The sequence below is a fragment of the Manacus candei genome, unplaced genomic scaffold (assembly GCF_025592945.1).
Source record: "Manacus candei isolate 608988 ecotype Guabito, Panama unplaced genomic scaffold, ASM2559294v1 h1tg000003l, whole genome shotgun sequence".
Taxonomy (NCBI): domain Eukaryota; kingdom Metazoa; phylum Chordata; class Aves; order Passeriformes; family Pipridae; genus Manacus; species Manacus candei.
The window spans coordinates 561,159-585,873 of NW_026138051.1; the positions used below are offsets into that span (position 1 = coordinate 561,159).

Genomic DNA, 24,715 nt, shown 5'->3' on the forward strand with positions numbered 1-24,715 from the left:
TGCAACCCACAATCACAATCTCTGTGACTGCAATGGTCCTCTGTTCCCAAGAGAGGAAACCATGTCCCTGAGCACACAGAAATAGAAGTGGCAGTGACAATCCAGTGGTGACAGCTACGGGGACCAGCAGAATTCGTGCACCACAGGAGGAATGTGCTTGGGCTGCCTCACTTAACACCAGAGGCCAGGCTGCCAGCACCCTCACCCTCCTCATCCACACCCAAATAGTCCCTGCTCATATGACATTGGTTGGCTGTGCAGCAGCTGCTACAGCCAGCACCACCTCTGCTTCTTCCTAGGACACAGCCAGGTGGGAATTGCTGCTCCTCCAGAAGGTCAGGGGCTGAGCAGACAGTGGGTTCAGCAGCCCTTTGGCTAATCTTCATCACATGCCACTCCCTGGGCATCACATTGCAAATTAAGGAGGAAAAACTAAAATAAAAGGAACCCCCCCACACCTCAACACCATGGTAATCATTGGCCAGCAACAGTCCCAGAGCAAAGGCATTCCTGAACTTAACCTGATCCCACTGGGGGTGTGAACAGCTGAACAGTGATGGGGCTGCAGCATCCCCTGTTCCTGGGAAGGGATGGGATGTCCCAGTCCACACCAGAAGGTGGGAAGTGACTTCAGCTGGTCTCCCAGCTTGGGGAAGAGCAGGCAGCAGAGACTTCCATGGGGGAACAAGCCATTCCCAAGCTTCTGCCTCCATCTGACCCACAGATAGCAGCGCCAGGTGCCCTTCATGCAGCAACTCAGCCACAACTTCAGCAACCCGTGAGGAGTCCCATAAGGAATCAAAAAGGAAAATCCAAACCAGGTTTGAGCCGTGCCAGTGCAAATAGCCAGAGCAGATGTAAGCAGGAGCTCCACCTTTGCATTTTGCTTTCTTCTTCTCCAGCTTGAAAACAGAACTGTTTAACCCAGCCATACACTTACAAATAAGCAAACAAAAGACAATAAAAGTTCATTCTGCCCTTAAATAAGAGCATTTTAAGACAAAGACAAATTTTCAGGTTAGATCTGAACTCTGGAAATCCATTTTTGTCAGGAAAATGTTGCAAGACCCTGACACACAGCAGCTGAGGACACACCTACATTTCCTTCCAGTGGTCCCTATGGACCATTTCCTCCTCCCCCATGGAGTGCATGCACAGTACATGCACAGCATGAGAAATGCCAGTTTTCCCCAGCATGCAGAGAGAGGGCTGTGATCCCTGAGGGGAAAACAATGTGTTCATTGTTACCAACTCCCACCAAAGAATTCCCCAGGGAACTGCATCATGGAGATGGAGCTGATCCCCGCTGCTGCCTCACAGATGATGTTCTGGACTCGGTACCTGACCTGCTGCTTCCCAGGGATTCTCTGTCCTTTCAGCAGAGCTTCAGGAGCCGACACACAAAGCGTTTGGTCAAGGGGCTGGAGTCTGCTCCGAGCTGTTGGATTTGCACTGTGTGTACTAACTGCATGAAAACCCCAGTCTGTGTCCCACCAAAATACCTCAGCTCCGAAAGCCATGAGCTCCCCCGGCCGAGCCGGATGTACCATCAGGATCAGCAGTAACGAGCCCTGACTCACAGAACACTCCCAAATACTCCACAGCTGCTCAAACACAAAAACATGTTGATTTTCTCAGATGAGGAAAAAAGAACTTCCCGGACGGCCTTCTAGGTAGTCCCAAATCCACACCAGCATCCTAGGAGGAATCCAGCCCTCCTGTTGCTGCACAGAGGAGAGATGCTCACCATTAGGGAGTTACAGAGCGGCCCAGGACAGGCAGTGCCTGGCAGTGACCCAGGGCAAGTTGTCCGCAAGTGCCCCCGAAGGCTCTGTGGGGACTCAGAAATCCTGACATGTTGGACAAAGGCCATTTTTCCCACACTGACACGGGTTTTCCACTTGCCAGGAGTAAGTGGCTAGCATGAACTGCTAAAAATAGCTTGCTATATTTAGCTGTGCTTTACAAATCTCTTGCAAAGGAATTTACTGAACGTCTCACACTGTCACACATTTACCTCTCCTAATCAGGGCTTCACTGATCAAGTCATTCATAAGCTGCTGCTTCCCTGTCTTCTCCAGGGAGAAGAGCAAGGCTGTACTCCCAGTACAAAGACAATTTTCAGTACTTCTCCCTACACAGTGACCTTTTGCTCTGCAAGCTGGTTACCTGCTCTCTGGACCACCACCTCCATTCACATATCCTCTCCCACTCTCCCTCCACCCAGTTTCTGGTTCCTGTCCTAAACTTCATCTCATATTCTCATAAATTCTCCTCCTTGCCCAGGCAGCCTTGTGGGAAATTCCTGAACTTGCTCGACAGGCTTATTTTCTTATTTACTCTTTAATTAAAAACCCAAGGACCAGCACAGCAATGGTTCACACTTATCATATACTTCTCATGCCTGTCTTATCTCTCTCACTGCCTGTGGAAACCGGCTGTGCCGAACCTGCCATGCTCCAGAAGAGCTGGCAAGGGTTACGAGGCTGCACTGAAGCCCAAGGTAGTTAAACACACAGAGGGGTTTTCCTGGCTGCCTGGAACAGAAGGAGACCATGGGTCTCCTCACCAACAACTTGGAAGTTTGGCAACGTATCAGCCCAAAAATCCAAGCAAAACACAAAGCAACCAAGCAAGGCTGGAAGGACAACAAAGTTTCGGGGTATATTGGTCTGTTTTGGAGAAAACTGGGAGTGAGTGATCTGGGATACAGGTTCTGGGGACAAGGGTGCACTCTTCCCCTCCACTGGATTAAGTGATCACTAATTATCCAGTGTCTTTTTCCTGAGACCTCCACTGTGACAGATCCATTGATCAGGAAGAGACTCACGTGGCAGAACCAATTTTAAAGCAAAAACATGGAACACACTATTCTAACAGTGACACTCACTGGATTGTACCAGTTTCCTGGAGAGTGGCACTTGGGGCCCTATTTTTAATGTTTTTATAAAGGACCATGTGTCCGACTCATTTTTCTTTTATGATTTTTGCTTCTGAAACCTGAGGGTAGCACAGGGCCCTGCCTGGCCCAGCACAGCCACAACATCCACTCACCCCATGTGCAGCTGCACAGCAAAATTCCTGCAGGCACCAGTGCTTCCCTTAGTACTCCTTGGGATGAGCCAGGGGTAAAACTGCACTTTGGAAGCCCAAACTCCTCAAAGGACAGTTTTTCACCTTTGGCATTTTTCTGGCCTTTTAAACCAACCTTGCAGCTCTGCAAAGCTGGAGCAGTTGCTTCAGCAAAACTGGAAAGAGACACAGGGCAGCCAGCCCAGAACACGTGGGCAACTGAAATGGAGATTAAGAAAAGATGATGGCCTTAGAAATCGGCAAAAGCAGTGAAATGTGCATTAAGAAATAATGCAACTACTTTTTGAGCAAATGCTCCCAGAGTCGCAGAGGCAGAGAAGAGTCACCAAGGAGGAAACAGCATTGCAGCCCTTTGGTCTACCACGGACTGAAGCCCAGCTGCAGGGCTGGTGCTGCTACACCTGCAAGAATTTCAGACCACCTTGTGTCCAAATCCAACTGTCACTACAGCAGGGAATTGCTTAGCACTGCCCTGTAGTGTGCTGAACCTGGCAAAGGAGGGAGAGCCACAGCACGGAGACACTGCCCAGCTCCAGGGGCACTGGCGCTGCTGACAGAGGTGGTACTGGTGTTCCTGTGCTGGGCAGTCAGCAGCTCCCAAACCCCTCACGGGAGGCTCCAAGGGCGACAGCACATGGCTGCTTTCCTGCCAATTCCCCAGGCAGAGGCTGCTGGACACCTGCCCCTGTAGAAGGGACAGGGATGGCATTGCCTGGCGAGCCGGGATGGCAGTGCCAGGTGAGCTGTGGGGAGAGTGGTGCCAGGTGAGCCGTGACTGTGGCAGCCGGGTATCACTGCGGGGTTGGGGCAGGAAGCCAAGGTGGCCAGCTGGAATCAGGGTGAGGCTGGCAGGTGGCACTGGCTGCTGCACCTATTTATATACCTGTTTACATCACAGTCCCACAGAGGCCAGTCACTGCCTTCCCCAGACTAGGGGCAGGGCCTAGAGCTGGGGAATAATGGACAGACTCTTCAAAAACTAAAAATACACAAAGCTGGGCCATGGAAAGCAAACGGACTTTTCCCTCCCTCGGATGGAGCGAGCTGTCAGGGAGGAGCACAGCTCCCCTCCCGGGAGCATCGGGAGACCTCGTGCCAAGAGGCTGGTCAGGAAGGCCAGGGCAGAGCTGCACAGATCCCTGCAGCACTCCAGGCCACCCGGAGCTCCGAGAGCAGCCGAGCGGGCCCTTGGCACAGAGCTCTGGCGTGAGCGGCAGGAGAGGGTGTGCTCCAAGAGCCGCGGCTCCCCGCTGCACAGGCAGGACGGACACAGGGAAAACAAATACGAAAACAACACACTCTTATCTGGGGCAGAGCACGAGCAGCCCCCACAGAGACATCTCATGATCTGCAGAGTCCTCACATTGTCTCCCTGCAGCCCCCTTCCCAGGCAGGGGCCAGGGCGCCGGGCTCGCTCGGAGCACGGATGATTTCAGAGTTTCCCTCGATAAGGGCGCAGCCGGGCCGGGCAGGGGCCCAGCTGAGTCACACTCTGAGCCAGGGAGGGATTGCCAGTGGCTTGCGAGCGATCCGGAGCTGTTCAGCACAAGGAGGGATGCGCATCCCTCCTGTCCCAGGCTGGGAGACAGCTGGCACCTCCCAGGAGACCCCTGGGCACCGTCAACCTGACCGGCACTGGGATACCCACCCACCCGCCCTGCAGAGCACCCTTAGGGGGCTCTGCCAAGAGCTACCCCACCTCTGGACACCTCTGTGTCCCACGAGTGTCCACGAGGAGGTCCCCTGTGTCCCCTGTGTCCACGAGGAGGTCCAGCTCTGTACCTCCAACACAGAGGGTCTCCCGATGCCCTGCCAGTCCCCAATTCATCCTGTTATGGCACAGGAACAGGTCATGTTCCTTGCTCTCCATTTTCACAGCTACAGGGTTTAGTAAGATTAATAAATTTACTCTTGTTTTAAGAATCTCCAGGCTCAGCTCTTCAGAATGAGGCTTGGCTGGGGGAACAGGATAAAAAGGAGAGAGATCAGACTAAGAGAGCAACTGAATTCTAGGCTGTACTTGTATTTATAAACTTTATCTCAGGCTATTCCTCTGCTCTTATCATCACTTGAACGACTCGTGACCGCATGTTCACCTGTGCAGAAAATTCGGTGCCAAGAAAGGGCACTGGGCACAGAGGGTGTGTTCAAACGTGCCCAGCAGGGAACAGCCAGCACGGCCTGGGATCGCCGCTCCCGACGGAGCAGCTCGGCCGGGGCGTGAGGAGGCTGCGAGGCAGAACACAGGCCAAGGTGGAAACTCCACCATCACCAGAACGAACCCGACAAGTTTCCAAAAGCTTTTACATTCACACATATCAGAACAGAAGGTCTATTTGTTTGAAAGATTCATTCAATGCTGATTAAGAAAATGTAACTGCTGCCTGCTGAACTCCTCCAGCAGTTCCAAAGCAGCTGCATTTTGGTGTTCAGCACCTGCAAATGGCACTGGCTGTTTGCCAGAGTTTGGCCTTTTGTTCTGTGAACCCACAGTTCTCCAAACCTTTGTGCTCCTGCCAGGACTGTGCCTCAGGAGGTGTCCAGCCATACACCTCAGCACAATGGAGCAGGGCCACCGCTGCCCCTCCACGGAGCCGGGCTGGCTCCCAGCAGGACAGAAGCCACCCGTGAAAAGCCTGGGGGCCAGTGAAGGACACCACATCTGCAGTTACCAGTGTGCTACCAACAGCATTAGGAAATAAAATATTCCAACAATTTCTCAAGGAAAAAGCCAGAAAAGCTGAGTCTTCACACGGTGACTCAAGAGGAAACTCTTAGGTCAGCAGCAGTGTTGCTGCGAGCCGTGGGCTGTCAGACACACACAGAACATGGATAACACCCACATCCTCCCAGGGAAGGAGCCAGGAAAGGCAGCAGAAGATGGATGAAAAGCTCCCTGCATGCCTCATATGCAGCACAAGAAAAAACATCCCTAAACACATGAAAATGACTTTACCTCTTGCCCTGGCCATACGCAGTTGAGTTCTTGGGAAGTGTATCAGGGCTGGAAAAAGCCATCACAAAATACTGCACTTTAGCTTGTTTTGAGCTGGACCAGGGCTGGTCTTGAGCCCACTAACCAGCCCCTAAGCTGGCAGGGACAGGGCTGGTGTGGTGCTGCCACAGCCACAGCTGGCAAGGGGCCACTTCAGCCCATAATCCTGCCCTGGGCTTCCTACAGCGAACCAAGCCCTGGGCACCCCTGGACACAGGCGGAGCAGCTGTAACCAGCAGAAGCCAGTGGTTCCCAGGGAGGAGGCTGGGGACCCCATGACTGGAGCAGGGAGGGGACATGGAGCCCAGCCCAGCCCAGCCCAGCTCACACGGGGCCATCACCGCACAGCCCGGCTGCCCTGTGCCATCAGCCACTGGCAACCAAACGCCACAGCGACAACATGCAGGGCAAGAGAGCTGCTCCAGTGGGAGCAACAGCCAACAAACACATCCCTGAGCCCCCAAACGAGGAGTGGGAGCTGCCTCGCAGCTGGGTCCGGCGGATCCTGTGCCTGCGCCTCATCTCTCTTGCCTGCACTGAAGATTTGGCTCTGACGGCTGGGGGAGGGTTGGCTTTTGGGAGGGTTTTTGTTCTTTTTTCTGCTATTGTGTTTTAGTCTATGGTTAAAGCATGTCTGGTTTAGATTTGCACTAACTGGGGCCCCAGATCCTGCACTCAGAGCCTGCAGCCCAGGAGCGTGAGCGGCTTCATTGGCTGCAGAGACTGCCCTGAGCTGAGGACACCCGCGCGGTGTCTCTGGGAGAGCTGAAGCCCCACTGGGATGATGTACAAACACAGAGACCTTTCTTTACAAGATGAGCATCACTTAGGAGCTGCTGCAGGAGACTGGGATTTGAACTCCCACTCCCCTCAAAGGACACCAGCCCACTGAGGAATAAAGGTGATGCAGTTCTTCCCAGTGGAAGGAATCACACAGTTGGTCCACTCAAGGCCTCCCAGGGGCTCTGTGTGAGCAGCTCCCAGGTGCTCTTGCTATCTCCTGTGCCATAGGATGGTGCAACCCACAACCTGAGGGCTGCAGCACAGAGACACTCAGAGCACACAGGTCCCCAAACCCTCATGAAGATGTTTCACTGTTACTGCATCTTCCCTTTTGCAGAGTATCCTGCTAAACTGGCACGTCCTCTATGTCCCTTACTTATGCAGTGCAATTGGTTTGGGTCTAGGAGGTGTCTAAGTGCACACAAAACCACCCTACAGCCATTGATTGTTTTTAGGCAGGATATGGGTCTGATGTCTCTTCAGATAACTAGACCAGAGAAGTCAGGAGACACTTCACAAGGAGAATGCATTATTGCTGGAGGAGACTGATGTATTTTCCAGCAAGTCATTTTCCCTCTGCTCAAGTCCAGACACAGCTGCTCCAGTGGGATGTGCTCCGGGAGGAAACAGGGAAGGTGTCCCTGCAGCAGCACCTGTCCCCTCCTGGGGTCAGCCCAAGGCAGCACCTCCCAGTGCAACCAACATGGGCAGAAAAATGGGTCCACAGTGGAACAAGGTCAGTGGGAAAGCACCAGGGAACAGCCCACAGATCCCTGTCTGTGTCTCCTCTGAGGTGCTGCCCCCAGTGCCCATCCCTGGCAGGGGACTGACGAGACCCTGCTGGACTCAGCCCCCCTCCAGGCAGTGCCAGGCCCTGGCTCCGCCTGCAGCTCCGGGCTGAGGCTCCTGCTGAGTCCGTGGAACAACCGATGCCACCTCCAAATGCAGGGGTGGCAGGGTGGCCAAGCTGAGGAGATCTCTGAGACCTTGTTCAGTGGATTGTACCCAGCCAGGGACAGTTTTTGTTCCTAAAGTCCTGGCTGCCAGAACAGGGTCTGATCCTGCATCCATTCTGTCATGGCTCGGGCACTGATTTCCTGGGGCACGGCATCGGGAGAACAGGATACAGCTGGAGGAGAGCCAAGAGGACAGACCAAATTTTAAAAGGCCAGGTCTGTCCAGCAGCAGCTGCATTCCTTGGGCACACAAGCAACCTCTACACACCCGCCCAGGCAGTGGCATCAGAGACACTGCTCACACCAGCCTTGCTGGGGCTCAGACTGCCCTGGTCACACTGGGAGTGTAACGGTGGCTTCCATGAGGCAGAGGGCCCTGGGCATCCCCACGTGAGGCAGAGGGCTCTGGCAGAGGCCCCTGTGCATCATCATGGCCCAGCTCTGTGCACATCCTCACCCATGTGCCAGATGCTGCCTCAGGGCTAAGCTGTCTTCGTGGGTCAGGATATTGTTACTGTGGTACCTCAATGCCAAGCTGTGCCCTCCCAGCAGAGCTAATGTTTGCCTGGAGAGCTGCAGCCTCTCCTGGGTGGGACAGACTCCTTCCTCTTCCCCCTTTTCCAGAGGAACTTTAGGGGTGTTCAGACACAGAACCCAGGATCTGGCTGTAACGTACCGCAAGAACAGATTCCAGATGTTGTCCCTACAGCCTTCCCATGAATCAGGACATGGGTTTCTGGAGAACCAGGCAGACAGGCTTCTCTGAGCAGCTTCAATCCCATTAAAATAACCTGTTCCAATGCCATGCTGCTTCCCACGCTCCACAGCATTAAACCCTCAGGCACCACATCCAGCGACAGCACAGAAACCTGTCCAGAACGGGTCTGCCACGCTGGGGGACAGGGAGTTCCCTGAGGGGACAAGCCAGTTCCCACACACAGCACTGCGGGGACCTGCAGGGACAATGATGGTGGTGGCACTTTCCTTGGGTCCCCCATACAATTCCATTCTTGGGGAAAAGCCCACCCAGTCCCTACACATACCTTTATCATGTCATCCTTCAGGATAAAGTGCTCGCACCGCCTGGGGAGACTGAGTACTGACAGGCACATCCCAGGCACACTGCAGAGCTTCACACAGGACAGAAATCAAGTGTAGAACCACATACACAACATTTGCATGAGAACTCAGAGCTCCTCCAGCTTCAAAGGACAATTTTCACCATGACAGTACTCAGATATTAATGAGAAAAGCCTCAACCTGACATTTCTGCAATTCCATTTGATATTTAATTGGCAGAGCAGATCAAAGAACAGGGGAAATAAATGGGTTTGCATTACCACACACGACAGAGTTCAGTGAGCAGGAGAGATTAAAAAAACCACAGAAAGAAACTGCTGTAAAGCAGCTGTTCTTACAGTCACAACTTCTGGCATCCCTTGTGGCCTCGAGCGTGTGGCCTGAGCAAGGCTTCTCCGTCACACCAGTGCTGGCCACGGTGGCCTGGGGCTGCTGCTGGGCCCACATCAGGCCCTGGCCCCGGCCAGCCTGAGGGGACAGGCACCAGCCCGAGGGGATGGACACCTCCCAGTCCTTCTCCCTCCCTGACCAGGGCCAGGCCACGGTGGCCTCAGTACTGCCAGTGCAACATATAGGACTGCCAGCAACTCTCTGTACTCCTGGCATGAAAAAGAAGGGATGTAGCCAACTTTACAACAAAAATAACTCACATTTCTAGCTCAAAGTAACTTAGTTTCTATCACTGGTTTTCACGCCCAAGATTGTTACAAAGGAACAATATTATTCTCTGCTTTAGTGAGTTTAATTTCTCACTTGGTACAACCTTATACTTTGTCCCTTACGGTGTCCCACATGTAGTTGAGACTGTATTCAACTGTTGGGGGGGGTCAGCCAGCAAGAGAAAATACCCCACTCAAAGGCAGCGCTGGTGGGGCTGTAACTGCAGAAGGACCCTCACCAGGATGTGGGGGATGCAGAGCCCTGGGAGAGCTTCACCCCTGGATTTTATTTGTTCCACCCATCAGTCGGGGGGGGCGGTGGAACCAGTTTCTCTTAATCCACGAAAGGCCAAAGGAGTTAAAGCCCCCAAAGTGCCTCCCTCATTCGGTAACAGCCCTCCACCACCACCTGCCCTGCACAGGAACAGAGGCACACGGAGCCTCTGCCCCACATGGACACAACAGGCAGAGCTTCCCAGGGATGGCTCCCAGTGCTGGCCCCTGGACAACTGCGCCAGGCACAGCAGGATTAAGAGGCAGGGAAGCCCTGGTGCCTGGGAAAGCACTTACCCACGGCCCAGCCACGGGTCAGCCTGGGATGGGGACAGGAAGGGAAGTGCAGCTTTTCATTAGAAATGTTCAGGAAGCTGAAGTCAGCAGACTCCTGCAGAGCAGCAGGCTCTAAAGCTGATGAATTTCTGCACCAGGTCCAGGTGCCACCACTGAGGGTCCTGCTGCTCTTGTCTCCCCACCTGGGAGCTCAGAGGAGGCAGTTTCAGCTCGATGACGGCAGGAGAAATGCTCTGGAGCTGTGCCAATGGATGGGACTCATTGGCAGGGACAATCCCTGGAGATCTTCATGTCATGGCACATCCCATGTAAGGGGTAAGGGGGGACTCACCTCTCCTGTCCCAGATAGTGGGTGGGCACCCACAAGCAGGGTCCCCCTGCCTTTATTAAGGTCCCCTGAGCCCTTATTTGTCTCCTGGAGAAAGCGCCGGACCATATGTATGGGAGTCACTTGGGGAAGGGGATTAAACAACACAGATCAACAGGAATTCTGCTCTGAGGAAGGGCCTGTGTCACTGCAAGCCTCGAGACTGCTGGGCATAAACACCAGGAGACAGGTCTGGAGCACAGCCGTGGCTGTCCCAAGCTGCAGCCCCAGCGCGTCCCAGACGGGTCCTGCTGGCAGTGACTCACTGCCCAGCACTGCAGCCAGGCAAACTGGGGAATGGGAGCACGTGCATTTGGGAAACAACCAATCCATTAAACACCACAGCACCCACCAGCCACACACACACCCTGGACGCTTTTAATACTCCGTGTTTATAATTCCATGCTACTTGAATGACTTGTTTAAAACATTTCCATTTGAGTTCACATATTAATTAGCTACAAATGGGATTATGGCAAATTAATCTACCAGTGAAAGGGCTAAAAAAAAGTCAAAACACACCCAAAAATCTCAAACAGAAGTCACTGAAATGGCCCTGACTAGACGCCGGATGCCAAGCTTGTGTTGCTGACAGTGATGCCCAGTGCGTTTGTCCTTGTCATCCTCTAGAGACCCTGCTGAACACCCCCTGTGTTTTGGTACCCAAAAGGTCGGCTGAGACAGCCTGACCTGGCTGGACACTGCCAGCCAGAGCCATGCCAGCAGCCCAGGAAGGAACAACAAACACTGAGCTCCTCACACCATGGACAGCCCAAAACCCTCGGCTCACCCAGGGGAACCCAAGGTCCTGCCAAAGTCCAAGAAGTGCCACAGTCGCTTTGTCTGTATCACTTGGCAGATGGAAAACAAAAGCCAGGTTTGAGCAGGATGTTTTGGGTGGGAAGGGACCTCTATGATCTCTGGGTGTGATCAGCTTCCTTCTACTTCTCCCCTTCCTCCTCGGCCAGTCTCCCTCGGCCGGGTCTGCTGAGCCAGCAAAACCCCTGCACATCCCTGCACACCACAAAGACCAAAAAGGGAAACGGTTTTGAGCAAAGTGATGAAGGAAAAGAAGAGCATTTCCATTAACCAACAGGTTTGTTAAAATCCCTCTCATTTCTATTTTTGGGGTTTTTTTTTTTTGCCCTGGACTGAGCAGAGATTTGTGTTTTTGTAGCTCACATTAGGTCTCACAGCCCTGTGACGTTGGCAGTTTCAGTCACACCAGCTTTTGTCTCTGCTGCTTCCAGATGGGCAAACATGGGCTATTCCAGCCATGGCCTCGATAACAAGGAAGCTCTGAATTATTCTGAACAAAAGGGCAGCAGCTAAACCTATTAACACCAACTGAAAGCAACCAGCTGGCAGGAAAACCGTGTGTGACCAGCACGGATTGTGTCTGCCTTCACTGCCCCCTTGGCTGCTCTGCTGGCCTGGGCTGGTTCTAGTGCATTTATAACAGCAGAGAATCATGGAATCACTTGGATTGGAAAAGACCTTTAAGATCATCGAGTCCAAGGAGATGTGGGAGATGACACAGGGAAGGTGTATATGAAGGTGTAGCTACAGCTCTGGGAAGGGAAAACAATTCAAAGCAGTTGGACGGGTCAGAAACGTGTTAAACACGTGGGACGTGGTGGTTTCAGGTGACACAACCTGGCCGGGTGCTCTGGTGATCTGTCAGCACTTCTGAACGGGCAACTCCCTCAAAGTCAACACTGAAATCGACCTTTCATTGGGAAAAATTCTCATCGTGATATGAACAATGACAAAACACCACCAACAAAAGAAGGGAGGGATCTGGAGGGCCCCTCTCATCCTCCCAGTGCCCCCCAGGGAAGCAGGGGGTGACGAGATGACCCGCGATGGCCCACCACGCTCCAACCACTTGGGTGACGCAAAATAACGGAGCACCCTCCGCCAACAGGGATTGCTGTCCTTAAACGAGGAGGTGCCTGGAAGAGCTCGGCCGGTGCCGCAGCTGGTGCCAGCCCAGCGGGGATGGATGGTGGGTCCGACCTGGCCCTGCGCGGGGACAGCTCCGGGTGGCCCCGGGGTGGCGGGGGCGGTGTGGGGACAGGGATAGGGATGGGGACAGGGATAGGGATGGGGACAGGGATAGGGATGGGGACAGGGCCAGGGCCAGCCCCGGGGTGGCGGGGGCGGTGGCTGCCGCCGGGGGTCCCGCCGTGCCCGGGGGTCCCGCCGTGCCCGGGCGATGCCCAGCGCAGGGGTGGGGCCGAGGCGTCTCCCGGAGACGCGGCTGCCGAGGGGGAGAGGAGGGACCCCCGCCCGGCCCGCCCGGCCCGCTCACCGCGGATGGCGGCGATGAGCGCGTTGCCGTCCTTGATCACCTCCTTGATGAACTTGTTGGTCCGCTCCAGCTCCTGCTCGTAGCACTTGAGGCGCTCTCGGAAGTCGGGGCTGTCCAGGTAGCAGTCGCTGAACTCCAGCGGCGGGTGCCCCATGGCCGCGGGCCGGGGGCGGCTCCGCGGGGCTGCGGCTACCGACGGGCACGGGCACGGGCACCGGGAGCGCCGCCGCCAGCGCCGGCACCAGCACCGGCACCAGCACCAGCGCCAGCACCGCCGCCCCGCACCGCCGACATCCCGCGGGCCCCGCCCCGGCCCCGCCCCGCCGCTGCTGCCGCTGCAGCCGGGCCGAGCGACCCCCGCCCGGGCCCCGCTTCCGGCCGCGCCGCCGCCGGGACGTGTAGTCCGGGATGTGCCGCCCGGGGCACCGGGGCCGGGCCGCACAATGCGGTCCGGTCAGTCCGGGCAGTCCGGTCCGTACAATGCGGTCCGGTCACTCCGGGCAGTCCGGTCCGTATAATCCGGTCCAGTCATTCCAGTCAGTCCGGTCCGTAGAATCCGGTCCGGTCACTCCCGTCAGTCCGGTCCGTAAAATCCGGTCCGGTCACTCCGCTGGGTCCGGTCCGTAGAATCCGGTCCGGACATTCCGGTCCGGTCACTCCACTAAATCCGGTCCGTGCAATGCGGTCCGGTCACTCCGGTCAGTCCGTTCCGTAGAATCCGGTCCGGTCGCTCCCGCAGCCGGACGGGCCGGTCTGAGCGCGCCCCCTGCTGGCGGGGCGGGGGCGGTGCCGCCTGCCCGCGTTGCCAGGGACACCCCGGCGGCGGCGCGTGACGCGACGGCGCGCGGTGATGACGTCGGAGCAGCCTCCACGTCGCCGGGCAGCCAAGATGGCGGCGGTGGAGGGGAGCGGGGCCGGGGGCACTCTGGTGAGCGGGGAACGGGGGGACACGGGGACAAGGGGACAGGGGAGACGGCGGTCAGGGGAGACGAGGGGAGTATGGGGGGGCCGGGGGCTCGGGGGGAATAGGGGACCCGGGGGTGTCCGCGGGCGCTCGGCCCCCCCGCCCTCCCCTCCCAGGGCCTGGCTGTCGGTCAGCGCGGGCGAAGCGGAGTCTGGAGGCCTCAGCGGGCGGCGGCTTGTCCAGAGGACGGGCCTGGGCACAGGGACGAGGGCAGGAGCAGGGACTGGGAGCCGCCGTCCTCCCGCCGCGCCCTCCCTGCCTTGGGGTTTGCCGTAGAACCGGTCTGCTGTGCTCTGTTTCCTCCCCCTGCGGGCACCCAGAGCTCTCCCGCCCCGCCGGGCTGCGGGGAATCAGCCCGGGGAAACCTGGTTGTGTCACAGCCTCGGTGTGTGCGCGGGCCGGGGGGTCGGTGCAGTTCCCCACGGGTTATTCTCCATGGGAGTCCTTCTCCTCCTAAGGCAGGTGGTTCCCGTGGCTTCACCTCACTTAAAACAAACTGGTCTTTCCTCCCTTCAGTTGTTGCTGCCGAAAGAGGGCAGAGAGCAGCTTATGGGAGAGACTGGAGAAATGCTCCTACACATCTATAAACACATCTCAGCTCACCTGCTCAGGCCATGAGCTGTTCACATCAGGAACCTTTTGTTACCTGAGCAGCTGTGTCCATCCCCAGCCCATCGGAGGTGCACGTGAGCTGGTTTGTGTTCCCTCCTAAAGGCTGAAATCCTTTCAGTTCCCAGGTCTGGCAGATGTGTCCATATCCCAGGACATCCCAGTGGAAGGGGAGATCACTGTCCCCGTGGGATCTCACTCTCCTGATGAGGATTACTCCACGCTGGACGAGCCTGTCAGGGACACGATTGTGAGTCTGGGCCTCTGGTTGGGGTAAAACTTGAGTTTTCCAGACTCTTTGGCAGGTGTTGTGCAAAACCTGTGTTTGTGCACAGCTCTGCTTGACCTGTACTTCAGTGTAAGTCTGGGGATTGTTTTACAACTCGTCATGTAAAACAAAATCCTATGGGTCAGAAGTGTTTGAATTGTGGATTCTTCATTTCTTTTCTTTTTTTAGAGGAGCAAATATTGTTGTTCTTCTTCTGGTGTTATTAAAGGATATAATATTGTGGTTGTTAAGGAAAAGGACAAGATGTTGTGGTTGTTAAGGAACGCAGGGAAAATAGGCAGTGTCTGTCTCAGAGGATGCTACAGAACATTTTGGGTTGGATCTTCTCCTGAGTTACCATCATTGCTCCTTTACTTCTGTCTGTCTGCTTTACTAGGAACTGTGATTTTTGTACAGGGGGAAATTGGGGTGTTTTGTGTCTGTTTCAGATGAGGGACCTGAAGGCCGTTGGGAAGAAGTTTGTCCATGTGATGTACCCCCGGAAGAGCAGCGCACTCCTCAGGGACTGTACGTGCCAGGGGGGACAGGGAGCAGCAGTGTGGGACACCCCGGGCTGAGCAGCAGCTGGGACAGTCACGGTGTCACCAGGGCTCTGGGCTGGGGGTACAACTGGGAGCTTTAGCAGGGATGGGCTTTGAATGAATTTTATTACAGAATATGGTGTAAGGTGCTGAATAAGGAAATTGTAGGGCAGTGGGGTGTGGAAAATGGCACCTTGGGAGTTGGGAAAGGGCTTTGTCACTCCCAAGAGAATGGAACTGAGATGGTTCTGTGACATTTGTGATGTGTTTTCCCTCTCCTTGCAGGGGATCTGTGGGGCCCATTGGTGCTGTGTGTCTCCCTGGCTCTGTGAGTATTGCTGGGGGATCTGGGGTTTTGTGCTCTTGTGCATCTGGGAACTGAAATGTTCAAAATGGATTAATGTGTTGAGATCAAGCTCATCTGATCTCTCTCTGCCTTGTTGGATTCTCACTGCCTGGTTGGATTCTCTTATAAAATGTGTTTGTGACACTTCAAGCCTATTAGCATCTCTCGTCCTTAAATTTAGGATTTAAGGGTGAGCACTTCCTGGTCCCTGTCCTAGGAGTTGTTTTCCTGAAGGTGTCCCAGGCACATTTCCTCATTCAGCTGTGTTTGATGCCTTTGCCCCCAGCTGCAGCCAGGACCCTGGTGTGGGAGCTGCAGGGCTGCGTGTCCTGAGAGCGGTGGGAGAAGGGAGGCTGGTCCAGGGATCAGGGATAGGAGGAGTTGGTGGCTCCCAGGAGTTTGGGGAGTCAGATCTGCCTGGTGGGAGGGAAATGTTGGTGAGGTCTGTAAGTAACTGAGGCACGCCTGTGTACGCAGAGTACAGAAATCAGTTAGTAATGTGGTGGGAAAGCTTTAGCAGAAGGAGAGGTGTAATTTAAATATTCCAGTCCGTGCCTGCTCACTTCCCCAGGCTCTGTGGTGCCTGCATCCCATAGTTATTCCCAGCTTGCTTTAAGGTTGATGTGTTCAATCACTCACTGCTCTGCTGCTATGAGAGGTACTAAATCTTTGGTACTTTAATTTCCATCTCTTAGCCTGTTGTCTATGGCTTTATTCTTTTCTGAATGCTTGCACAGTCCTCAAAACAGGGAAACAAATGGGCTGAAATCTCCCCTATTGAGCCACAACCATTTTCCTTTCCTGTGCAAAACTGAGGATAGTACTGAAAATAAGGAAAGAGATGAAAAACTGTTGATCTGCAGCATAACTGGGGATAAGTGTTTGGGGATCCTGTTCTGCCATCTTCCCCAGTTTAGGAAAACTCAGTCAGTACCTATGGCTCTGCCTGTCTGTCCCCCACAGCAGGATTTCTCTGTCCCCACAGCAGCTGTCTCTCTCTGCTCCCCCCAGGATGCTGCAGGGTGGTTCTGCAGACAGCAAGGACGATGGAGGGCCCCAGTTTGCCGAGGTCTTTGTCATCATCTGGTTTGGTGCCGTGGTCATCACCCTCAACTCGAAGCTCCTCGGAGGGACCATGTGAGTGGGTTTGTTCGTGGCAGTTCACACCCTCCTGTGCATGCAGTTCTGCACTGCCTGCTTTGACTGCTGTTCTCCTGTTCCCGTGTCCCCGTGCAGCTCCTTCTTCCAGAGCCTGTGTGTGCTGGGGTACTGTGTGCTGCCGCTCACCGTGGCCATGCTGGTGTGCAGGCTGGTGCTGCTGGCGGGCGCCGGCACCATCAGCTTCATCATCCGCCTCATCGTGGTCCTGGCCATGTTCGGGTGGTCCACCCTGGGTGAGTGCCCTGCGTGTGCCCTGTGTGCTGTGCTCAGGGGTTTGGGCTGCGTTCAGTCCCTTGGGCAGAGCCAGTGGGTGATGTAGTCTGAGGTACTTCCTGGGCAGCTGTACTACTGTACAAAGAATCCCAGGATCACTGAGTTTGGAAAAGCCCTCCCAGCCCATCAAGTCCAGCCTGTGCCCAATCCCCACCTTGTCCCCCAGCCCAGAGCACTGATCCAGTCCTTCCTTGGGCACCTCCAGGGATGGAGACTCTACCACCTCCCCTTCCAATGCCCAACCACCCTTTCGATGAGGAAATTCCTCCTGGTGTCCAATCTGACCCTCCCCTGGCACAGCTGGAGGCCGTTCCCTCTCCTCCTGTCCCTTGTTCCCTGGGAGCAGAGCCCGACCCCTCCTGCCCCTCCCCCTCTGTCGGGGAGTTGCAGAGCCAGAAGGTCCCCCCTGAGCCTCCTTTGCTCCAGGCTGAGCCCCCCCAGCTCCCTCAGCTGCTCCTTGTAGGACTTGCCTTCTGGACCCTAATTCTTCCAGTCCTCATGCAGGCACAGGTTCAGCCTCTGCCTCTGCTCCTGGGCTAGTGGAAGGTGGTGGAACTGGAGGGGCTTTAAAGTCCCTTCCAACCCAAACTGTTTTGTGATTCCATGATTTACCTTTCTCTGTGAAAAAGGGAGCGGTACCTGGTGATTGCAGCCCGTTGTGTGAGCAGTGGGTTGCTGTGTTTCCCTCTCCCCACGTTGCAGTGCAGCCCCTGTCCCGGGTGGGGCTGTGCTGACCGTTGTGTCCCCGCAGCCTCCACGGCGTTCCTGGCCGACAGCCAGCCCCCCAACCGCAAGGCACTCGTCGTCTACCCCATCTTCCTCTTCTACTTCGTCATCAGCTGGATGATCCTCACCTTCACCCCTCAGTGAGCCCCATCCCAAGGGACTGGGACACGGACTGGAGTTTTTCATGGACGCTGCAGTGAATCCTTGGCTTTATCTCCTTCTAATTTATATATAGGGATACTGTAAAAAGGCAGGTTGTGGGATAAAGCCAGAGAGCTGCAAAAAGTGCTCGTTTGTGTGTCCCTCTTTGTGAAAGATACCGAGGTCCAGCTACTGAGGGGTTTATTGAGCCCTGCTCTGTACTGGTGTTAAATAAACAGTACCCACTGGGACTGAGGACAGAGCAGGAGATCCTGGAATTCCAAGCTGTTGGGAGATGAAGTTACAGGATCACACTACTTGGCAGAGTTCGTGCCTGTGCTTGGATTCTCACTGAAGATGAAAATGCCTTATCAAACTGTAGAACTTCACTGCTGTGATGTGTGGAGAGGGAAAAGATGTGTCTGACTCCTTTCATTCCCTTTGGAGTGGTGGGATGTGCACGTGGGGCATCGTGGGACCTGGGGCTTTCCTGGGAAGCAGGAGTTCAGCAAAACCCAGTTGAGTCTCTTTGCAGTGAATTGGAGCTGGTGGCAGGGAGTTGCCTTTGCCCATATCTGTGTGCTGTGTGTGTTCATCCCTTCGTGTGCCAGGGGAGAGGGTTCCAGCCTGATGCCTTCAGCACTGTGTCAGCCTGGCCCTGTGTCTGTGAGGGGTGTGGGCTCAGAGAGGTGCAGCCCTGTGACCACAGGGGACAGCTTGGAGTCCTGCAGAAACACTCAGAACTGTTTTGGAACTGGTTTATAGCAGGGACTGGGCTCTCACTGCATTTGGGAAGGGAGAATTCCCTGGAGAGCGCCAAGAGTGTGTATATATGATAGAAACAAGGGGTTCTGTGCAGTAAATTGAGGTTTTACTGCACAGGCTGTTTGGTGCTGGCAAACCACACCAGGGCTTGGGCCCCAAAGTTTTAGAACAGGTTGAAGGAAGGAAAGTAAATGGTGCTGAAGGTGGAGGCTGCTGTGGAGCAGGACATGGATTCTGCTCTTGCCTGCCTGTGTGTGACTGTTCCTTTGGTTGTTACAGGGACAGCAACAGAAATGTGAGCAAACATTTCGTTCCCTTGTACTTGCCCTGAGATGTTGGACACTGTTTTGTGGGGCTTTTGTTTTGCTTAACACTTTTGTAAGAGGGAGGGGGTTTCTTTCTCCAGTCCCTGCAGGTGCTTTTTGTACCTCACCTGGAGAACCACAGGTGGGCAAGGGTTGGGTGTATTTTGGCACAGGGATGAGAGCTGGGATCTGCTTTTGGAAACTGTACAGAAATGGTTCCTGTTGTCCATTGTTCTCAGTCAGCAATCCAGGGGAGAGCTTCGAAACATCTGGGGTGAAAAAACTGCTGTAAAATGTCCTTTTTCCTACAGTTGTGCAGATAGACTGAACCTGAGGTCTGTGGGTCCTGCTGAGGTATGAATGTTCCTAATTTATAGTTCTGTGTACAATAGCAGTCTGTGCTGTAAACACTGCTAGTGTTGGGGGTTGGGATGGAAATTGCTAAGTTGCAGATTAAAAGTGCATTTTTGCATTTGGGGATAAGGAACTGCTGTGTGTGACAGGGCCTGGCTGTGGCACCAAGGGGCTGGAGAGGAGCTATAGGGGTTTATTGACATGGGGGCCATGGAAATGGGGAATTTTTAAGCTTCCATTAAATTATTACTGGTATGGAATGTGGTTTTTCTTCTAAGTGTGCAATTTTTTGTTAATTTAAAAGTTAGTTCAGCTTTATGAAGCTGAAAAGAGAGACGGAGTGAGGAGCACCAGTGGGAATGACTGGAGAGGAACTGTCTTAGGTGACGTCAGGAAATCAAGAAGCCCAAGCTGGGATTTGTTCCTCAGCCACCTGTGGATGTCCTGCAGAGCCCCCACTGTGACAGAACCACCTTGTCCCTTGGTGGGTGGGCGATGCCAAAGCCAGCGGGACTCAGGCACGTTAAATACAACCAAAACATTTCAGTTCAGGCAAGTGAAATGCCTGGATATTTGCAGATGCCTGCAGTTAATGCTGGTAGTGCTTTAAAGTACTGGTGTTACCTCAGGGTGCTGAGTGCCCTCTGAATGTCCCTTGTCCTGTCCAGGTGTCCAGCCATCCCTCCCCAAGGGCTGTGCAGGTGAGTGATCCCTGGGACCACAACAGAGGTTTAGCTTGTGCTGGAAATGTCTGTGGTAACAACTGCTGTACTTTCCAGGGGGAAAGAAAAGCAGGGGGAAGCAGCACTGTTGCCTTTAATGAAGTGTTTGAACTGTTCTGCAGAGAAGCAGCTGACTGATGCACAAACCAGGCTTGCTTTCCTACTAGGATTTTTCTAATACTGTTTATCAGCAGAAGTTGTTGTATGTGTTTAATTTTGATCTATGTAATACCAATAAAAAGAAAATTTGTTTTTAACTTGAAAATTTGAAAATTCAAGCGGGCTGAAGGTGCCGTGGGCAGTGTGATGTACGGGTGGAAGCTCTGTGCTCTCTGTGCTCTCTGTGCTCTCTGTGCTCTCTGTGCTCTCTGTGCTCTCTGTGCTCTCTGTGCTCTCTGTGTTCTCTGTGCTCTGTGCCTGTCCCACGGGAGCTCCCTGGGCCCAGCTGAGGCAGGACGGGGAAGCTCCCCAGTCCCTGCCCTCGTGCCCCCCTGGCCAGCAGGACAGGGCCACGTGTGCCAGAGCCCCCAGGGCTGAGCCAGGACGTCGCTCTGCTCAGGCTCAGATCTCGCCAGTGCTCCCAGCTGGTCACAGACAGCTCGGGGAAGGAGCAGCAGTGCTGGTGTGCCCCAGAATTGGGGTGCCCCAGAACTGGGGTTCAGGTGGCTTCAGGGACCTGAGTGTGCCCCAGCAACACTGGCCAGGGCTCAGTGTGCTGACTGAGGTGGGGGTGAAGGAGGAACAGAGACCTGGTAAGATGGTGCCTCATGAATGAATGGATATTAAACCCCATCTCTGAGTGGCTAATGAACGATAGGCAATTAACCCCAGCCCTGACCTGGCTAATGAACCAATGGCAATTAACCCCTTCCCTGTCCTGCACTGGGATTTGAGGTGATGGCCAGGACTGTGTCCTTGCTCTGCACTGGGGATGCAGAGTGGGTGACAGTGGGGACACCCATGCCACAGCCATGGCAGGTGAGCCTTGGCCCGGGTCTGGTGGCAGCAAGGACACGCTGCCCCTGTGCCGGGCATGGGCTGCGGGCTGGGGAAGGCCACCACGGCCCGATGGTCACAAGAGGGCAGCAGGACCGCGCCGTCCCTGACCGCCTTTTGTAGCTTGGTTCTTCTCCCGCCTTGGTTTCCGGCTCCATCGGGGTTGCTCCGGGATGCACAGCCGGGGTTTTCGGGTCTCGCAGCCAGGACGGGGCTTGCGGGCAGCCCCGGGAGGTGAGTTGAGTGTTGCCAACCTCGGTCTCTGCTGCGGGTTACCAATCTGAGGCAAGAAGATACTTTCATTCAACAGGGGGCTTTTTTTGGAAAAAAAAAAAAAAAAAAGGCAATTTACTGGGCTGGAAATGCAACTCTTCCACTCAAAAGAGCTGTTCCTGGATGCAGCTCCATGGTTTGTAGTTACACTTTATTTGGATAAAGCTTGGATTTAGCATTTTTTCCCCAAGTTAATTTTTTAAGGCAAATATACTCTGTGCTGGATTGTAATTTAGGGTAAATGAATGGGGCAGGTAACAGTGGAAGGAAGGACTTTCCCAGTAAAATGAGGGAGCAACTCATCCAGCGAAGCTGTTGACTGACCCCTGGCACGGTGAACCCGTGAGCCCCGACCTTTGGCTTTCCTGGCAGGATCGATGGCGTGGCTGTGGGAGCTGCAAGTCAGGCCAGAGGCTGCTGAGTCTCCACATCGCAGGTACTCGGCACAGGGGTCGCAGGCAGTGAGGGGTGGGACGGGCACGCTGTGCCCAGCACGGGGGGTTCCTCAGTGCAGACACGGGGAGAGCGGCACTGGGGGCAGTGACGGGGAGCCCAACAGCCGGGGCTGCTGCTGGCACAGACTGAGGGTCACTGTGTTGCTCTGCTGTCAGGGGGCAATGCTTGTGCTGCAGAGGAGGGGTCCCTGAGAGAGACAAGTGAAAGCTTGCTGTAGATTTGTTCCCAGTCATGGTTGGAACAGAAAACAATAAGGGCACTTCCTGATGCAGGTTTGCTGTTTCCACCCCTGTTACTCTTCCTGACCCTTGTCCCTCTGTCCACGTTTAAGGGAAGGGAACAAAGTGTTGTTTGGGGCATCATGGCCTCCCCGTGCCTGGTACCTCAGCACATCTGCACTCTGAGCCCTCTGTGGCTCAGAAGCTGCTGTTTGTGCTGTGGATGGAGGTGAGGGAGCATCAGTGGGAGCCTTGGGCACAGCGAGGCACAGCGGGAGGGCTCCTGCCACACAGTGCTCCATTGTCCCTGTGGGGCTGGCAGTGGGGGATGAGCTGTCCCAGGGCTGCCATGCCCAGGGTGGGAGCAGATGGAGGGATCCCCTGTCTTGGCTGAACTCCTCCTGCCTGTGCAGAAGGCTCCGCCTCAGCTCCTCCCGAGGGTCTGTGAGCAGCATCTCCTGCCCTGAGACACACCTCAGGCAGCAGCTGGCTAAAATCCATGTACATGAGCCCCCTCCAAACCCCTCCTCTTCCCCCAGTGCTGCATTGCTGGCAGTGGAAAGAGCATGATGTGAAGCACAAGATCCTCTGAAGGGCTAAAAGGAGTTTGGTATTTTAAAAGAGAAATGAAGAATACAAACCCAGCTGGCTGAGCTGAACAACCTGTGCTGTGAGTCCACATGTTCCAGTGAGGAGAGCATGGACATTCCTCGAATAAGGGCCATTACATCCCTTTCTAATCAAATGGGATGGAAAGGAAAATGGGAAAAGCAAACTAAATGTCATCTCCTGGGTGGTTCTTGCTAAGAAGTTATGATTTTGCGTTGCCAGCTTTGCCAGCAGTGGGGGTTCTGTCCATGGACAATGGACACAAGGAGTGCTGAGCACCAAGAAAAGCCACTGGTGTCTCCAGGCCAGTGGGGTGAGCTCCCAACCCTGCACTTTTCCTCATCAGCTGAAGATGAGGAAGGTGAGGCAGGTGTCTGTGGCTTCTTCTGTCCAAGGAGCAGCGAGTGCAGTCCTGAGGATGAACCTGACTCTGCGTCGATCCATGACAACTCTGTGCCCTTCCTGTGGGGATCTTTTCCTCGGAGAACTGGAAGGCACTGGCCAAGATTTTTCAGCCTCACAGAGAGTCCTGCAGGGCACAGCGGGGATGCTACAGGCAAGAACAAACTTTTCAGCAGCAGTGAATTGTTGGCCTTTGATGAACATTCCCAGACAAAGCCTGGGCACGTGCTCAGGAATGGCAAAACAGATCCAGAGGGGCGGCTCGGGGCAGACCTGGGGAGAGACCACAACACCCTGGACTGGGATGAAGATGAGGTTAATGATGAGGTTAATGCCTCCTCGCTGTCCCTGGGGGAAGTGAAGGCGTGTCCTGGCCAGCTGGTAAGTGCCTCTCTCAGTGACTGTGTGTGCCCGTTACCTGCACCCCACTCCCTGCTCCCTTCAGGTGCCTGGCTGGTCCTGATGCTCTGGCAGACACCGGCCGCTCTATCTTCTCCTTACCCTAAACTGCTTCACCCTCAAGACCTCTGGTCCTTGTTATTTGGTTGTGGAGGACTCCAGGCTCTGCCGTGCCCACATGTGGGGGCTGACGGAGCCTTCGGAGCAGCCCCATCCCTGCAGCCATTCTCCTGGTGCTTACCCCATCCCTATGGCTGTTCTGCTTCCCACATCCCCACTGTTGCAAGGCAGAGCCTGATGAACTCATTGATTTCTACAAGAAAAAGGCAGAGGGTAAATTTTGCAGCTCAGCAAGAACTGCTGGATTTCACTGGGATTGTGTTTTCTGGTTCTTTTCAAGTCTTTTCCTGGTGTTTTGTGTTGCTGTCGCAGGCTCATAAACAGAATGTGCAATTATTTATCCCAGGCACTGATTTAAAACCTTCCTCTCCCCGTAACTCAGCCCTCCCTTAGCAAAACCCACAGGGCTGAGAGCTGGGATGAGGCTGAGAGCTGGGATGGTGCTGCTGCCTCTTCTTTCTCAGGGTTTTGGAATTCTGCCCAGCAGCAGAGGCAGAAGCCCGACACAGCCCAGCCCAGCACGTGGTGTGGGGGCACCAGTCTGCACCCCACCTGCAGCCAGGATCTGTTCCAGAAAAACCTCTTCTACCTCTTGATTCCCTTTGGAACAGGGAAGCACGTGGCTCCAGCTCAGCCCCTGGCACAGGGCTGGCAGCACGATCCCTCCCCGGGACAAGCCTGGCAGCCCCTGCAGCCGTGGGGGGCGAAAAGAATTCGCTGTCACATAATGAGTCTTTGTGTGTGTGAGGGTTGGCAGAAAGGGTTTTCTGAAGCTTTTTTCTTGGAGCTTTCTTGGCACCCCCAGAGAAGGCTGGCAGTGGCACATGGCTCCTGTCCAGCCCTGGAAGTGCCCTGGGGTGCAGTGCCCAGGGGCACGGGATGGGCATGGGACGGGCACTTGTTGTCCCCAAGCGTGAAGTGTCTCTCCTTGTCCGTGCAGTCAGTGGCTGAAGGAAAGGGCATCCTTGGGCAGGGTTTTTGACTGAGCAGGTGCCAAGAGAAGCTGTGCCCGCTGCTGGTTTGTTTTCAGTGTCTGCTGCCACCTGCTCTGTGCCCACTGGACCCGTCTGCCCATGCCCTGAGCCCCCTCAGCTTTGGGGTGCTCTGCTCTCGGGATGCTGACAAGATCAACCTGGCCCTGGTGGGGTTTCAGCAACCCTGGGCTCTTGAGGATGAGCCAGGAGGGTGTCCTGGCCCCTGGCTCTGTGCTGTGGTGGTCTGTGCCTGAGCACGGGGGTGCCAGTGTGTT

General features: G+C 54.8%; 2 protein-coding genes across 4 annotated transcripts in view; one reads left to right on the forward strand and one right to left on the reverse strand.

The window, feature by feature from the left end:
• The window catches only part of OPHN1 (oligophrenin 1), a 51,712-nt gene extending 38,594 nt beyond the window's left edge, over nt 1-13,118 (reverse strand). For both annotated transcript variants that reach the window (XM_051789547.1, XM_051789536.1), the window contains exon 1: nt 12,818-13,118. In XM_051789547.1, coding sequence (XP_051645507.1) covers nt 12,818-12,971 — 154 coding nt within the window. In that variant the 5' untranslated portion in view covers nt 12,972-13,118. The remainder of the gene's footprint in view (nt 1-12,817) is intronic.
• On the forward strand, nt 12,491-20,250 carry YIPF6 (Yip1 domain family member 6). 2 transcript variants are annotated; one of them, XM_051789682.1, is made up of 7 exons: nt 12,491-12,511; nt 14,512-14,640; nt 15,108-15,186; nt 15,486-15,528; nt 16,558-16,683; nt 16,783-16,940; nt 17,732-20,250. In XM_051789682.1, the coding sequence occupies exons 1-7, from the start codon at nt 12,509-12,511 to the stop codon at nt 17,848-17,850; spliced, it is 657 nt and encodes a 218-aa protein (XP_051645642.1). In that variant the 5' UTR covers nt 12,491-12,508; the 3' UTR covers nt 17,851-20,250. The 2 variants fall into 2 exon arrangements, with proteins under 2 accessions (XP_051645642.1, XP_051645632.1); XM_051789672.1 differs by lacking the exon at nt 12,491-12,511 and adding an exon at nt 13,633-13,745.
• The last annotated feature ends 4,465 nt before the right edge of the window (nt 20,251-24,715 follow it).